General features: G+C 40.8%; 1 protein-coding gene across 2 annotated transcripts in view; it reads right to left on the reverse strand.

Moving 5' to 3' along the window:
• Positions 1–16,986, reverse strand: part of IQCK (IQ motif containing K) — a 129,818-nt gene that overhangs the window by 24,334 nt on the left and 88,498 nt on the right. For both annotated transcript variants that reach the window (XM_041748332.1, XM_041748331.1), the window contains one exon: positions 15,667–15,778. In XM_041748332.1, the coding sequence (XP_041604266.1) occupies positions 15,667–15,778 (112 nt within the window). The remainder of the gene's footprint in view (positions 1–15,666; positions 15,779–16,986) is intronic.

Consider the following 16,986-nt stretch of genomic DNA (forward strand, 5'->3'; position numbering starts at 1 on the left):
CAGTATGATATTCAGGGAATGTTCTAAATTTCCTCAGCTCTGTCACTTATCATCTGTGTCATCAAAGGTAAGTGACTTAACCTCTTTCCTCCCCTGAAGGATAGGGGGTAATAATAGTTTGTACTAATTGAATTTATTGTGAAGGTTAGAAATAACATAGGCAAGGTGCCTGGCACACTCGGAGACATTCAATACTCTCCTGAGGGCCATGGATCTTTACCCACAGTCAAGGTTTGGCAGCTAAGGATATAGGCAACACTATCCTTGTAGGCCAAGACACTCACATAGCAGGAGCAATTTCCTATTGCCCTCCCTTTATTTTTTTTTATTTTTTAAAGATTTTATTTATTTATTCATGAGAGATAGAGATAGAGAGAGAGAGAGAGAGAGAGAGAGAGGCAGAGACATAGGTAGAGGGTGAAGCAGGCTCCATGCAGGAAGCCCGACGTGGGACTCGATCCCGGGTCTCCAGGATCACAGTCTGGGCTGAAGGCAGTCACTAAACTGCTGAGCCACCAGGGCTGCCCCTGCCCTCCCTTTATTAACTCCAACTTTCATTCAGAGTCACCCCTGAGTGTGACAACCCCAAATAAGGTGATAGGAAAGGCCTCAACTGAGAATATATGCTTCCCACTCTTCAAATATATGATCAAACAAAACTCTCCTTTAAACATCCCCGTTCTTGGGATGCCTGGGTGGCTCAGTGGTTTAGCTCCTACCTTCATTCCAGGGCATGATCCAGGAGTCCCCGGATCGAGTCCCACATCAGGCTCCCTGTGTGGAGCCTGCTTCTCCCTCTGCCTGTGTCTCTGCCTCTGTCTTTCTCTCTCTATCTCTCTCTCAATCTCTGTTTCTCATGAATAAATAAATAAAATCTTTTAAAAAAATTTTTTTTTTTAAATCCCTGTTCTTTCCCCTAAAACTCTCCTAAATGGCCAAAGATGCAATCCATCCTTTCCTCTTCCTCCTCTCAACATCTAAACTTCCCCAGTTACTCTCTGGCCCTCAACTATCCACCCTACTCTCCCTGTAATGCCCAGAATGTTCACCATCTTATCGTTCTTGCCTTAGTCTTGAGACCAAACCCCCAAGGCCGACAATCACCACCAAAACAACAGCAAGTTTTCCAAGGTTTGCATTTGCTCAGCAATGGGCCTCTTGTCCAGGGGGTAGGAGATTCTACAGCAAACACCGATTGGATTTCTTGTTTATAGAGACTTCCTGGTTTACTCCTTCCATTTTTCAAAGGAGAAAGCAAAGTCCATCTACCTGGTAAATTGCAGAGGTGGGCCAGGAACTCAGATCCCCTGAATTTTAATCCAAATGAAACTGCATTAGTGAGAAGAGCCTCACAAAGGAAGATTTTGAATCCAAAATCTATCCCTATTGCTGGGACCTTGCAGCTAATCCACAGTATTAGGATTTTGCTGATGTGGTTACAACACATTCTCTACTAAGAATAAACCCATGTAATCACTTTCTCTGGCCTCTAGCCTGACATATCCTTATAAATTTCTCCCAGGAGATGCTAATCTGCTGCCAGGATGGAGAACCACTGCTATAGGTAAATTACCTGGAATACAAATTTTATATATATTTCTTGATTTTTTGATTTTTTAAACCGGTTTAAAAATATATTACTAAAACCAGCTACCATTTATTGACCACTCTGTGCCAGGGACCTATTTAATAGCATACAATGGTATTTAATCATATTTGATCCTCACAGGAGCCCTCTGCAATGGACCCTAATTGTCCCCGTTATAACAGGCTTGAGCTAACCAGGCCTTGAGCAGATGAGCAGCTCACTCATGACCCTCACTGATGGTTAAGGGGCAGGATCCCAGTTCTCTCAGACCTGAAGCCAATATTCTTAATAGCAACATGTATTAGCCATATATTGCTTATCATTTATTGATCACTTCTTACTATGAGCCAGGCACTAATCCAGTTCATTTAATCCTCCCCAAACCCTACAAGTTGTTTCTCACATCAATATTTCCATTTTACTACTATGCAAACTGAGTCAGAGAGAGATTAAGCAACCTGCACAAGGTTCTTGCAGTTGATAAGTGGGGAACAATCCAATCTGGTTCCAAGAGACTTTCAGAAGTTAGTAGATTTATCTAGATCCTACCAAAGCATTCTGCATCTACATAATGGCAAAGAAGAATGCCGGACAATCAGATGAATGAATGAAGCTAATGAAGTTGGAAGGATCCATTTATATAAACTTAAATTTGGGATCTTGAATTTGTGGGGCAGACCATTTAAAAAAGGGAAATCATCTTTTTACTTTGCTTTTTAATTTAAACAGAATAGTAGGGGATCTTTGAGCATTTCAATAGAAGGCATATCTTAGTTGTGCAGACTTTTGCAAATTTTTAATGAAGAAATATGTGTGAAAGTTGATGTCATCCAAACATCTCCACCCACTGGTGAGTCAAAAATAGAACCAATGAAAGTAATATCAAGGCATGAAGTCACTAGATTTCCCGTAGTCAAATTTTTATTTCTTTTGCACATTAAAATGGAGAAGAAACTAAGGTTTGGGGAGATATAAGAGAAAAAATTAAGATGAAAGTGACACCTTAGAATTATTGATACATTTCTTCTTAAAGAGCCATAGTATTAAAAAAAATAAAGAGCCATGGTATTATCAAAGCGATGACCTCATTTTAAATTATTACAGAGTCATAATCATTCTCATTTTACAAGTAGGGAAAATGAAACACAAAGATTACATCACCCATCAAAAGTTCCAAAGTGTGTTGGTGGCATTAAGTGCAAATTGATGCAACAGTTTTGGATGACAACACGGTGATCACTGTCTAAAGTTAATATACGAATGTCCTTTGAACCAGCAATTTCACTTCTACGACTTTGTCTTATAGAAATACTTCTATAAGTAAGCAAGAAAATAATCTACAAAAATGTCCATGGAAGCACTATTCATAATACAGGCTGAATATCCATTTATAGGGATTGGTTTTTTTAAAAGTATAGTAGATTTATCATTTTTATGGACCAAGAAAAAAATAATGAGATAGATCTATATGTATTGGCATGTGCGATATTATGATTTCTAATAAGAAATATATATTTGTCTTTGTCTGCATTTCTGGCATAGAGCTCCTAAAAACCCTTGGAAATTCCCAAGGGAGAACTACCAAACTGTCTTTTATTATGTTAATTAGTGACATGTGGACCCACCCAAGGATGGCTGGTTGCCAGGAAAACCAACCACGTGATTAGAGGGTTAGGGACCTTTAGTCCCACCCCCTTGGACTTCCAGGGAGGGAAAGGGGCTGGAGGTTGAATCAATCACCAATGGCCAATGATTTAATCAAACATTCTTATCCAACAAAACCTCCATAAAAACCCAAAGGAGAGAGTTGAGATACTTCCAGATAGGGATACCAGAACAATGTGCCACCATGTGCCACCATGCCAGGCCCCAAACACTCTGAAGACAGAAGCTCCTTTGTTGGGGACCTCTCTCTCTCCCTTTTATCTCTCCATCTGGCTTCTGATTCCAACCTTTAATATATCCTCTGTAATAAACCTAAGTAATCTAGTGAGTAAACTAGTTTCCTGAGTTCTGCAAGCTGCCCCAGCAAATTTTTAGAAATATTTAATTTATTTATTCATGAGAGACACAGGGAAAGAGGTAGAGACATAGGTAGAGGGAGGAGCAGAGAGAGAAGCAGGCTCCCTGCAAGGAGCCCAATGTGAGACTCCATCCCGGACCCCAGGATCACGTCCTGAGCCAGAGGCAGATGCTCAACCACTGAGCCACCCAGGAGTCCTCCCAGCAAATTAATTGAACCCAAGTAGTGGGTTATGGGAAGCTCCAATCTGTGCTGGTCAGTCAGAAGTACAGGTAACAACCTGGACTAGGGATTGTGGTCTAGAGTAGCGATGGTCTCCTTAACCTGTAGGATCTTGGGACACCTGGGTGGCTCAGCGGTTTAGCGCCTGCCTTTGGCCCAGGGTGTGACCCTGGAGTCCTGGGATCAAGTCCCTCGTCGGGCTCCCTGCATGGAGCATGCTTCTCCCTCTGCCTGTGTCTCTGCCTCTCTCTGTGTGCGTCTCTCAAGAATAAATAAATAAAATCTTAAAAAAAAAAAAACCTGTAGGATTTGATGCTACCCTCTGGTTCGATAAGTATCAGAGTTGAGTTGAATTCTCCAACTCAGCTGTTGTTGGAGAATAGCTTCTTGGTGGTGTAGAAAAAGCCCCACCACATGTTGGAATTGGTATGAGAACTTTTAGCATGAAAAGATGCCAATGATACATTGCCAAGTGAAGGAAAAAGCACGTTGCAGTACAGCATATATAATACAGTTCCATGTTTATAAATAGAGAGAGAGAGAGAGAGAGAGAGAGAGAAGAAACCCAATGGGTAGACCCACTCAATAGTAATTGCCTCTGGAAAATAAGTCATTGATTATTTTAACATGTATCATTGTTATGTGATAGATTATGTTTGTTAGTCACAACAGGCTATATAGCTAAAGCCAGAATCCATCTCCTGAGCCACAGGCTGTTTTCTGCACCTGGCTATCCTCTTCAGTGCTGACGCCCTTTCCTGCTACAGATGTGCAGGGTATTTGGAAGGAAAGAGAAAAGAACATCCTCATTCTTATCCACATACTCTTGACTTCCTGCTTTAAAGGAAATGTCTCTCAGAAACATGTTTATATCCTGCATGCAGCCTTTGGACTAGGGACTCAGCCAGCCTCCCCTATCTCCAAATCTCTCCTCTCCAGTGATGTGTGGCTAGTTCAGTGTTAGCCTGCAGGGTGGCAGGCATGGCCAGATGCTGCCCACTGTTGAGCCTGGACATCCTGGTACCCTGCTGGTAAGCTTTGCACTGGGCCAACATGTCCTAGTGGGCACACAGGTTAAAGTTAAGTGTAGTTGAAGTAGGTTAAAGTAGTTGAACAACATGGCATGAGATGGCATTAGGCAGATCTGCATTCAAATCCCTGGTCTGGCTGTGACCTTGTGCGAGTCATAGTCTCCTGGTCCTGGTTTCATCTGTGCAATGGAGGTAATGTTTGTGACGAGTACACGGAAACATAAAATACTTAATACAGTGTCTGGCACATGGTACGTGCCCCATAAACTATAGCTACCTCTTAGTTTCCGACATCCTCCTCTGCTCTAAGAACTCAGTTCCAGGGGTATCCTAAGGTCATATGCATGTGGTATAGCCAAGATGAGGTACTTATTTTAAGACTAACCTTAAACCCAATCTTAACAGTTAAGATTTGTCATTACAATCTAAACTTAAAATACCAGATTTAAAGTCAGAAAAAGAAATTTCTCTGGTTTCTACCCCAACCCCACCCTCGGCTTTGTCTTTTCCCAGCGTCCTCTTAATGAAAGAAAAATCTAAGTTCTAGGAATAAGTGTGCTTCCATGAAATTTTTAATCTCGAAGACACACTAAACAATATGATGATTCTATTTCCTTCATTGTTGTGGCCTCTAGGAAGCTCAGAGTCATATTTCTATTTATTATAGGGACATTTTCGAGGTTATTATTCACATTGCATAATGTATTAGGGAAGGGCCCAGTTGTTTCCTGAACAGCAGTTTGTCTTTTTTCTTATAGACACTCTAGATTATGTAACAGGTCCTATTTCCCTCTTTGTTTTGTCTCTAAAAAATCTTTAGCAAATATAGGACTTGAAGTATTTTGCTTACTTCATTTTGTGGCTTAACTTTCCTCTACTTCAAATTTTTCCCCAACCCAATTACCACATTTATCTAAAAATGTTATTATACTATACAAGTTTCTACAAGATACTTCAAAGTACTCTTGGAATGAGGTAGGGGGAAAAAAGGTAAGCAAACAAAAGTAAATAGTCTATTTCCTTTGACAGGCCCCTTTCTTTAAAATACCAACAAAAAATGATAAGGTCAGTTAAAGAGTATTTACATATATATAAAGAATACACACACATACACACAAAAATGTAACTTGATGTTATAGGAACAATTTCTATGGCTTCTTTCTTTCTACTCATATTAGATATCCAAATAAAATATGGCCATTCAATTATAAAACACATTTGAAAACAATTACTGAGTAGATGAAGCTAAAAATATGCTATTAATCGAGAAGGGATTTTTGACCACATCTCAAAAATGACTTAGGCATCTTGTTTGGAATTACATTGGCTGCACTTCTTGTCACACACATTTTAAGATAATTCCGGCAACTGCCCCGATGGATAGAGACTTGAGGATAACTTCACACCATTTCTGTCCTAGAAGAAAATCCTGTTTGGGAGGGCCTCTGACTCAGTGTAACATGAGACAAGCTATATATGACCAAGACTCTACCCTGACAGCTGACACTATTCTCCCTCAGACCTCCTGTCTGCACCAAGGCTGCTCCAAGAAATGAACTTGGCAAAATTTATTCATACTATAAATACCAGAACACAATATGGATAAAATGGCAACTGTTCAAAAAATATATTGCATTTGTTTGTTGGATTTGTACATAGATCAGTTTGTGGGTTTTTCAGATGAAGTTGAAAAACCATTTTTATTTGCAACAATTCCAGTTTTTTCTTTACCACAAATCTAAAGGAGAACTAGCATGTGTTTAACATTTAATTGCTTCAGCAGAGGTCTTTGGGGTCTAATTACAGTGTCACCTTGGCTGGGGGCGGGGGTGGATTTACTCTCTAGACCTGCCTTGGACCTGCTAAAAGTTCTCATACCAATTCCAAAAAAATTCACAAGGCTTAAAACAGGAGGTAACTCTGTAGTGCCTGAGTGTAAAAAAATGATTCAGCTCAGTGACACCTGAAGGGAACAAAAAGTTCTATTTCCCATGATGGTAGGTTGTACACTGTTCCTAGCAGTTCAGCCCTGACTTAGGGGCTTCAGTCAACATAAACAGCAGGAACCCAAGGCGTAGATCACAAGAAATAGGATAAGCAGTGTGTCATGTTCAGGAGGATTCCTGAGAGATCTGGGACTGACAGTAGAACCCAAGGGAGCATCTTCTCTGTCTGTGTCTCTCCTCAGGCACATGTCAGAATACTGGACAGAAAAAGGCAACACCTTGGCCCCAGCCCTAGCTCTCCTCTGGCCATGTGACTGTGGGCAAGTCCCTCAACCTTCTTGGGCCTCTACCAATTCATCTGTAAAATGAAGCCCAGAGCTCCGCCCACCATATATGTATAGATTGCATGCTCTGTGCCAGGCTGAGTGGCATCCTGTTGAGTAAGACAAACACAGTCCCCTCATGGAACCCCATGGAACGTAAGAGTCTAGTGGAGGAAAGCAACAGGATTGTTTAAAAGCACACAGATATTTTAATAGTATTAATCATGACAATAACCAGCATTTGTGGGAACAATGTGTCAGGACTTGTTCTAAAGATCATCTCTTGTAACCTTTTAATGACCCCCATACGAGAAAGGTACTATCATAAGTCCCATTTTGTACATGGGACAACTGAGGTTAATGCTGTTAACTAGATCAGGGTCACACACATTCTGATACCCAGTCCTTTACCAACTGCCCTGTACTGACTTCCTTCTTAGCTGACTACAATTCTGGGGACAGTGTTTAGAACTGGCTTTTTCACCTGAAAGGGCCGTTTCACTGTCTTATTGAAAATGGGAAATTTATCCATGAGTTCCCACTGGGGCATTTACAGAACCCCAACTTGTTTGGAAAGGACTACCCCTTCTGGAGCCCTGGAAAGGCCGCAAGGGATGCAAGCAGCAGGTGGCCGAGATGGAAATGCTTTCACTCTGCCCCTCTGCTGTGGCTGGATTACACACATTAAGTCCCGTCTGCTCTCCCTGCTACACAGCAAGCCAAATCAATCTGTCAACCAACAGCAAATCAACTCAAAAGAATAAGAAACAACAGAAATAAATAGGCATGCTGCACTTTCCCTGACCTTTAAACTGATTACAGCCTTGATTGTCTTCCAGTTTTGAAGTGAAATGAAACGGCACTTGCACACAGAAGAGGGGCCTGCGCTGAGCCTGCCAGAACTGCTCAAACTGCTTCTCAGCAAGAAAGGGTTAAGCTGTGACAGGCTTTAAAACTGCCAATTTGATGAGCTCTTACTCTGCACCAGGCGCTGTCTGGACACAGGCTCATTTAAGCCTCAGGACTGGACCTGTTCATCCATTTATTCACTCACTTGATCATTCAATCAATATTTATTTGGGGCTTACTTTGTGCCAGGCACTGTTCTGGGACAGGTCTTTGTCCTCAGGAAGCTTATACTTTAATAAAGACACATAACTGTCAAGTAGGCAAAGCGCAGATGGACTGCTCTCACTCAGGGCTTGGGGGGTGCAAGGTTTACAGGACTCCACATTTTATTTATTTACTTTACTTTTATTTTATTTTATTTAATTTTTTTACTTTTCTTTTCTTTTTTGGAGGACTCCACATTTTAAAGAGAACACAAAACAACTGCAGATCCAGTAGCTCCTTAGAGTATCAGCTCTGCTGACCATTAGAACCTGGAAACTTAATGTTAACATGGATGCCTGAGGTTCATCTCAAAACCATCAGGTCAGAACCTGTGGAGGTGAGGCACTGGTATTTTTTTTACTTATAATTTCGAAATAATTTTGAATTTACAGAAAGGTTGCAATAATCATCCACAGGACTCCTGTGTTCACTAGTAGCTTCTACTGTGCCTTACTTACGTTACCACTTTCTATGAATATATACAGATGTGTGTTACACATTCTTTTTTTCTGAATCATTTGAGGTTACATCTTTTAAGAATGAGGTAGGTTTTTTTCTTTTTTCTCTTTTTTAAAAGATTTTGTTTCTGGGGCGCCTGGGGCACTCAGTTGGTTAGTATCTGTCTGCCTTTGGCTCAGGTTATGATCTCAGGGTCCTGGGATCAAGCCTCGAGTTGGGCTCACTGCTCAGTGGGGAGCCTGCTTCTCCTTCTCCCTCTGCCCCTTCCCGCTAACTCATGCTTTCCCTCTCTTTCTCTGTCAAATAATAAAATCTTTTTTAAAAAGACTTAAAAATATTTTTATCTTTTTAAATAAGATTTTTTTAAAGATTTTATTTTTAAGTAATCTCTACACTCAACATGGGGCTTGAACTTCCAAGCCCAAGATCAAGAGTTGCACACTCTACTGACTAAGCCAGCTGGGCACTCCAAGGAGGCTTCTTATATACCCTAAGGATATTGATCAAAATGAGGAAATTTGATAGTGCTATGTAGTTATTTATATAGAGCCTACATCCAAAGTTTGCTAATTGTCTCAATAATGTCTTTCATAGAATTTTTTCCCATCTGGGAGCCAATCTAAGATCATGCGTTGTTTAGCTGTCATGTCCCCTTGGTCCTCCTTTAATCTTGGTCTTTCTTGACACTGGCATTTTTTAAGAATCCAAATCAGTTATTTTGGTACATATCCTTCAAGTTGGGTTTGTCTGACGTTTCCCCATGATAAGATTCAAGTTATGCGTTTTGACAGGAATAGTACATAAGCATATGTGATGTGTGTCTTTCTCAACACATCATACCAGGAGGCACATTATGTCAACTTCTCCCAATATTGGTGAACTTAATTTTTTTAAAAGATTTTATTTATTGGGGCACCTGAGTGGCTTAGCAGTTGAGTGCCTTCAGCTCAGGTCATGATACTGGGCTGCTGGGATCAAGTCCCACATCAGGCCCTCTGCCTATGTCTCTGACTCTCTTTCTGTTCTCTAATAAATAAATAAATAAATAAATAAATAAATAAATAAATAATCTTTTTTTAAAAGATTGATTATTTATTTATTCAATAGAGAATGTGAGAGAGCATGAGCAGAGAGGGAGGGGTAGAGGCAGAGGGAGAAGCAGATCCCCCTGTGGAGCAGGAAGCCTGATGAAGGACTTGATCCCAGGACCTCAAGATCTTGACTGGACCCAAAGGCAGACATTCAACTGACTGGACACCCAGGCGCCCCGGTGATAATAATTTTGAACACTCGGTGAAGATAGGATCTGCCAGGATTCTCTAAAGTAAAGTTAGTATTTTTCCCTTTGTTTAATGACTACTTTGTAGAGGGATATTTTGAGACCCTAAATATCATATTCCTCATCAAACTTTCACTCAATGGTATTAGCAAGTACTGATGATTCTTGCCTGAGTCAATTTTTTATCAATATGGTTACAAGATGGTGACTTTTTAATTTCATTATACTTTCTAAATATATTAGGTGGTATTCTAATGTAAGGGAAATCATCTCTTCTGCCTCATTTATTTGTCAATGAGTTATAATTCACTATTGTCACTGTTAATTTTTTTAAGATTTATTTATTTGAGAGAGAGAGCACAAGCAAGGGGAGGGGCAGAGGGAAAAAGAGAGGGGGAAGAGACTCTCTGCTGAGTGAAGAGTCCAATGATGCTGGGGCTCCATCTCATGAATCTGAGATCATGATCTGAGCCAAAACCAAGTCAGTTTAAGCGACTGAGCTACCTAGGCGCCCCACTGTCACTAATTTTTTTAAGTAGGTTTTCTTTGTTTAAGATTTTATTTATTTATTCATGAGAGACACAGAGAGTGAGAGAGAAAGGCAGAGACACAGGCAGAGGGAGAAACAGGCTCCATGCAGGGAGCCTGACATGGGACTCGATCCCAGGTCTCCGGGATCAGGCCCTGGGCTGAAAGCAGGCCTTAAACCACTGAGCCCCCTGGGCTGCCCATGTCATTTTAATTTTGATACTTAAATCATCCCAGATTTGCTCAATGAGACTGTCGTCAAGTTAAACCCTGTTTTCTCTTTCCATGTCCCCATCTTTATTTTCTGGCATAGGATGTTCCAGGTTTATCGCTACTTTCCTTGCCCTGGCCCTTGAATCAGCCATTTCTGTAAGAAATTTTATTCCTTTTAGAATGAGGGGTACTTAGAAACCAACATCTGGGCACTAAGAATGCTCATTGCTTCTAGGATTCTCTGTCAATGGCACTGGTATTTTTTTTAAATTAATTTTTATTGGTGTTCAATTTACCAACATACAGAAAAACACCCAGTGCTTATCCCGTCAAGTGTCCGCCTCAGTGCCCGTCACCCATTCCCCTCCAACACCCACCCTCCTCCCCTTCCACCACCCCTAGTTCGTTTCCCAGAGTTAGGAGTCTTTATGTTCTGTCTCCCTTCCTGATATTTCCCAACATTTATTTTCCCTTCCTTTATATTCCCTTTCACTATTATTTATATTCTCCAAATGAATGAGAACATAACTGTTTGTCCTTCTCCGATTGACTTATTTCACTCAGCATAATACCCTCCAGTTCCATCCACGTTGAAGCAAATGGTGGGTATTTGTCGTTTCTAATTGCTGAGTAATATTCCATTGTATACATAAACCACATCTTCTTTATCCATTCATCTTTCGATGGACTCCGAGGCTCCTTCCACAGTTTGGCTATTGTGGCCATTGCTGCTAGAAACATCGGGGTGCAGGTGTCCCGACGTTTCATTGCATCTGAATCTTTGGGGTAAATCCCCAACAGTGCAATTGCTGGGTCGTAGGGCAGGTCTATTTTTAACTCTTTGAGGAACCTCCACACAGTTTTCCAGAGTGGCTGCACCAGTTCACATTCCCACCAACAGTGTAAGAGGGTTCCCTTTTCTCCGCATCCTCTCCAACATTTGTTGTTTCCTGCCTTGTTAATTTTCCCCATTCTCACTGGTGTGAGGTGGTATCTCATTGTGGTTTTGATTTGTATTTCCCTGATGGCAAGTGATGCAGAGCATTTTCTCATGTGCATGTTGGCCATGTCCATGTCTTCCTCTGTGAGATTTCTCTTCATGTCTTTTGCCCATTTCATGATTGGATTGTTTGTTTCTTTGGTGTTGAGTTTAATAAGTTCTTTATAGATTTTGGAAACTAGCCCTTTATTTGATATGTCATTTGCAAATATCTTCTCCCATTCTGTAGGTTGTCTTTTAGTTTTGTTGACTGTATCCTTTGCTGTGCAAAAGCTTCTTATCTTGATGAAGTCCCAATAGTTCATTTTTGCTTTTGTTTCTTTTGCCTTTGTGGATGTATCTTGCAAGAAGTTACTGTGGCCGAGTTCAAAAAGGGTGTTGCCTGTGTTCTCTTCTATGATTTTGATGGACTCTTGTCTCACATTTAGATCTCTCATCCATTTTGAGTTTATCTTTGTGTATGGTGAAAGAGAGTGGTCCAGTTTCATTCTTCTGCATGTGGATGTCCAATTTTCCCAACACCATTTATTGAAGAGACTGTCTTTCTTCCAATGGATAGTCTTTCCTCCTTTATCGAATATTAGATGACCATACATTTCAGGGTCCACTTCTGGGTTCTCTATTCTGTTCCATTGATCTATGTGTCTGTTTTTGTGCCAGTACCACACTGTCTTGATGACCACAGCTTTGTAGTACAACCTGAAATCTGGCATTGTGATGCCCCCAACTATGGTTTCTTTTTTAAAATTCCCCTGGCTATTCGGGGTCTTTTCTTTTTTTTTTTTAATATTTTATTTATTTATTCATGAGAAACAGAGAGAGAGAGAGAGAGAGAGAGAGGCAGAGACACAGGCACAGAGAGAAGCAGGCTCCATGCAGGGAGCCTGACGTGGGACTCGATCCCGGGTCTCCAGGATCACGCCCTGGGCTGAAGGCAGATGCTCAACCGCTGAGCCACCCAGGTGTCCCTCGGGGTCTTTTCTGATTCCACACAAATCTTAAAATAATTTGTTCTAACTCTCTGAAGAAAGTCCATGGTATTTTGATAGGGATTGCATTAAACGTGTAAATTGCCCTGGGTAACATTGACATTTTTACAGGCACTGGTATTTTTAGAAAGCTTCTAAAGTTAGTCAAATGTACAGCCAGTATTGAGAACCATTGTCTGTGAAGAAGGGGCCCAGTCATTACCTAACCAGATGGCTCTGGGAAGGAAAGGGGGAGAAGAAATTGTAGGAGCTGTGGAGTAGAGGACCAATACAGTATGTTTCAAAGCATGGGTAAAATTGAAGGGTAAAGGCCATGAAACTGATTTACTGGGTCATGTCTATCATTTAAAGAAAAATAAAATTAAAAAATTCAATAGAAGAGGAGGGTATGTACTAGATCGTAATATAAACTACAGTAAATTTTATGATAAATTTCTTATTGGATCACAGCCCAAAAAGATTGAGAATTACTGGCCTAAAGAAGAATACTGTGCTTTTTCCCTCCTCTCTTAGGAGGGTGCTTCCCCCAACCCACACCCTAAGATAAAGGAGGGGAAAATCCAAGAGAATAGTTCAGAAAGATTGGGGGCATCTCATTATTTAATTGAACATCTGCTTTAAGGATAGCCTCAGATTTACATCCAGGTCATTCCTCTATGCCTATCTGAGTAGGTTCAATGTTATCTGGGTAGACACACTGGGGCAGAGAGAAGAAGGGCCATGGAGAACTCTATGTGTCCACCATCGGGTTCCCGTGGATCAGGAAGACACTGGGAGGTAACCTGAACTATCTTCCTAATGCCCTGATCAAGAGGGCTGGCCATTGGGTAAGGAGACCTCCAAGAGCAAAAGGCTAATAGGTTGGTAGAGGTGGGATCTGAAGTGGTGGCGGAAGAGGTAGAGACAGAGCCAGATCCCCACAGTGGTGTTCTGCCAACTATTGCTTCCCTCCAGGAAGAATCATGAAATACAGGAGTCAGAGAGTCAGCATGGAGATGCCTGCCCACAGGACATGAATGGTAGCCTTAGCTAGAGAAGCAGCAGCAGCCAAGAGAGGATCACAACAGACAGTGAAGAGATGGATGCCCTTCTGTTATCTCCCTCCTTCTCACTCATCCCACTGGAGGAGAAAGAGATCCAGAAGAGGCAAGTGTAGAAGTGTGAAAGATTTAACAATTTTCCCCCACTCCCATTCCCACTGACAGAGGTCAGAAGGAGTTGGGTAAGCATTAAATTGGATCTGAGACTGGCATTTTAAACTAGACTGGGCTTTCCAAAATTAGAACACACTGAAAAGCCATGGAATCCACCCAATATGCCATGAAGGGATTGGAAAGAGAGATTTGAGGAAATAGGGTTGAAGACAGTTTCTGGGGAGAAAAGGAAGCTTTTGTTTAGACCCCGCCATGTTGAGATTGTTCAACAGACTGGTTCCTGGTCCCTGCGGAAGGCCTCTTTGAGGAAGTAATGCCCAGGTCTGGAAGATGAGAAGTAGCTGGGGATGGGCAATTTGACAGAAAAAAAAAAAGAAAACTATAGAGTCCCCTAGGTGAGGGAGGCATTGGCATATGGCAAGAACAGAAAAGTCTGTAGCCTAGTGAGGGGGGACAGGTACAGGGCAGGATGGGGAGGTGAGAGGACTCAAAGTATGGATGGCCTGTAGCCTGCTAAGGTAAGTAGGATTATTTTTTCATTAATTGTAAAGTACTATGAACTTATGTAAAAGATTCCAACAGTGCATCTCTTCCTACCTTGTCCAGATCCTAAAGGTAACTATCACTAATGTCTTCTTCCAGGCTGTTTAGACATCTCCATGTTTCCATGTACATACTTTTAATAGGGATGACAACTTATCTGTGATCATTTTCCACTTGATAATATATCATGAATCTCCTTCCAGGTTGGTGGTTGAATAAATGATGCTAAATCCATACCATGCAACTATTAAACTTCACAATGCTACTCCCTAGTTGTTGACCAGAATGATGTTCTGAGTATATTCAGTGACAAAGTAGACTGTGTAACAGAATGTAACAATGTATAATCCTATCTTTAATAAAATGTATGTGGATATTTATTTGTACCTGTTTGCACTGGAAAAAGCATAGGATATACACCAAAATATTAACAGTGGTGGGATTTTGGGGGGTCCTTTTCTGGCTATGGTTTTTCTCATTTTCCTATTGCAAATATGTATGATTTAAAGTTTTATAATAGGGAACCCTGGGTGGCGCAGCGGTTTAGCGCCTGCCTTTGGCCCAGGGCGCGATCCTGGAGACCCAGGATCGAATCCCACTTCGGGCTCCCGGTGTATGGAGCCTGCTTCTCCCTCTGCCTGTGTCTCTGTCTCTGTCTCTCTCTCTCTGTGTGACTATCATAAATAAATGAAAAATTTTTTTAAAAAGATATACAATTAAAAAAAATAAAGTTTTATAATAAAAAAACGTGGAAAGCAAATAAGACAAAATGGTGACACTTGCATCTGACAGGTGAAGAGCACTTGTTATCCTTTGTACATCAGTGTGTGTAGGTATGTGTATGCACGCGCATGTGTTTAATTTCTCACAGAAGGGGAGAGGACAAGCATAATGCAACATTTCAGTTCAGACACACAATCAACAACTTGAAAAAGGTAACTACCCATCACACCTGTGGACACTGTGCTTCCAAAGGAGGGGTTATCCTTGATGTCTTATAGCTTAAACAAAAAGATGTGCAGATATGGATGACACTGAATTTGTGCCTGAGCGAGGAAAATGGCCAGGTACATTATGTCACATCACCTCTGTTATTCCAGGACAGAATCTTAATATGCAGCCACTTCCCACACACACAAACGGTTCCGTGCAGACACAAGGAGCTGATAAGAACTTAGAGGGCTTCCTTCTTGAGCCTGGGCTGAGACTCAGGCTTTTCCTAAATAAACCAAGGATGGTGAATCAAACAACTGACCTTTCTGTTCTTGTTTGGCCCAGAAAATCTTGACTCGCTGGCGAATGTGCTTGTCTTCACGCAGTTTCTTTTGCCACTGACGCAACTCTTGAATCTCAGGATCACACCGAACCTGGGAAATGCCCACAAAGCTTTAGTTCCTTTTCTAAATACTTCTAGACATGAGCTTGTTAACTCTGCATGGAAAATCCTTTACAAACCAATTGGATATATTTTGGATTTTAAGTGAATCAGTGTTCCAAATGATTTATCTAAATTCCTATAGCTTATGTAATATTTGAGTGTAAATGACATTGTGCAAGGATTTACTATAATAATGGTAAATTTTATTTAACACATAGTCAATGTATTAATCACAGTTCTGTTTAATACCATTTGACTGAACATCTACTCCACATTGGTGATAAAGAGACTATTGATAATTTTAATTATTTAAGTTGTATTTTATTATTCCATAGCTCCTGTTTATTGAGCACTTATTTCCCAGGCATTGTTTAACTGTTTTTATAAATTTAACCACCAAAACACCCAAAAAAAGGCAAGAATGATTATGCCCATTTTGCAGATGAAGAAATTCAGTTTAGGCAGCTTGCAGGGTTGCAGAGCTAGGAAATGGTGTTGAGATGCAAATATAGGTAGAGTGTTCCAGCTGCTCTTGAGGAGCTGAAAATCTAGTAGGAGACATAGAATATAGAATAATATCAATAAGGTATGGTAAGAATAAGTATATGGATGAGCACAGGGAATTCAGAGAAAAAAAATGATCCTATATTAATGTCATAGAACATAAGGTAATCCCCCAAATCTTTTAAATTACAAACCAATATTTTTACAGTGTTTCCTAAAGCCTTATGTTCAAAAGATTAGACACCTTCAATAGCTTTGTTCTGTGGGCTGAGGAAGCACAAATCCTTCTGGCCAGCTAAAAAAGGGATTATCCACATCTTTCCCACCAGCTTCTGGGTTTTTTGTTTTGTTTTGTTTTTAAGGTTTTATTTATTTATTTGAGAGAGAGAACATGAGCAGAGAGGCAGAGGGAGAAGCAGACTCCCCGCTGAGCAGGGAGTCTGATGCGGGACTCCATCCCAGGACCCCAGGATCATGACCTGAGCCAAAAGCAGATGCTTAACCAACTGAGCCACTCAGGTGCCCCCCCACAAGCTTCTGTTTATCTGGATCCAAGCACACAGAGATCCCCACATTTTTGCACTGTGACAAATGTGCAGAATGATACCCTTAATGATAATAAACCTGAAGGATCTTCTGAATCGCTACAAAAAGGTTAGTACTCAAAAACAAAACAACAACAAAAAAACAAAC

The sequence above is a fragment of the Vulpes lagopus genome, chromosome 3 (genome assembly GCF_018345385.1).
Source record: "Vulpes lagopus strain Blue_001 chromosome 3, ASM1834538v1, whole genome shotgun sequence".
Taxonomy (NCBI): domain Eukaryota; kingdom Metazoa; phylum Chordata; class Mammalia; order Carnivora; family Canidae; genus Vulpes; species Vulpes lagopus.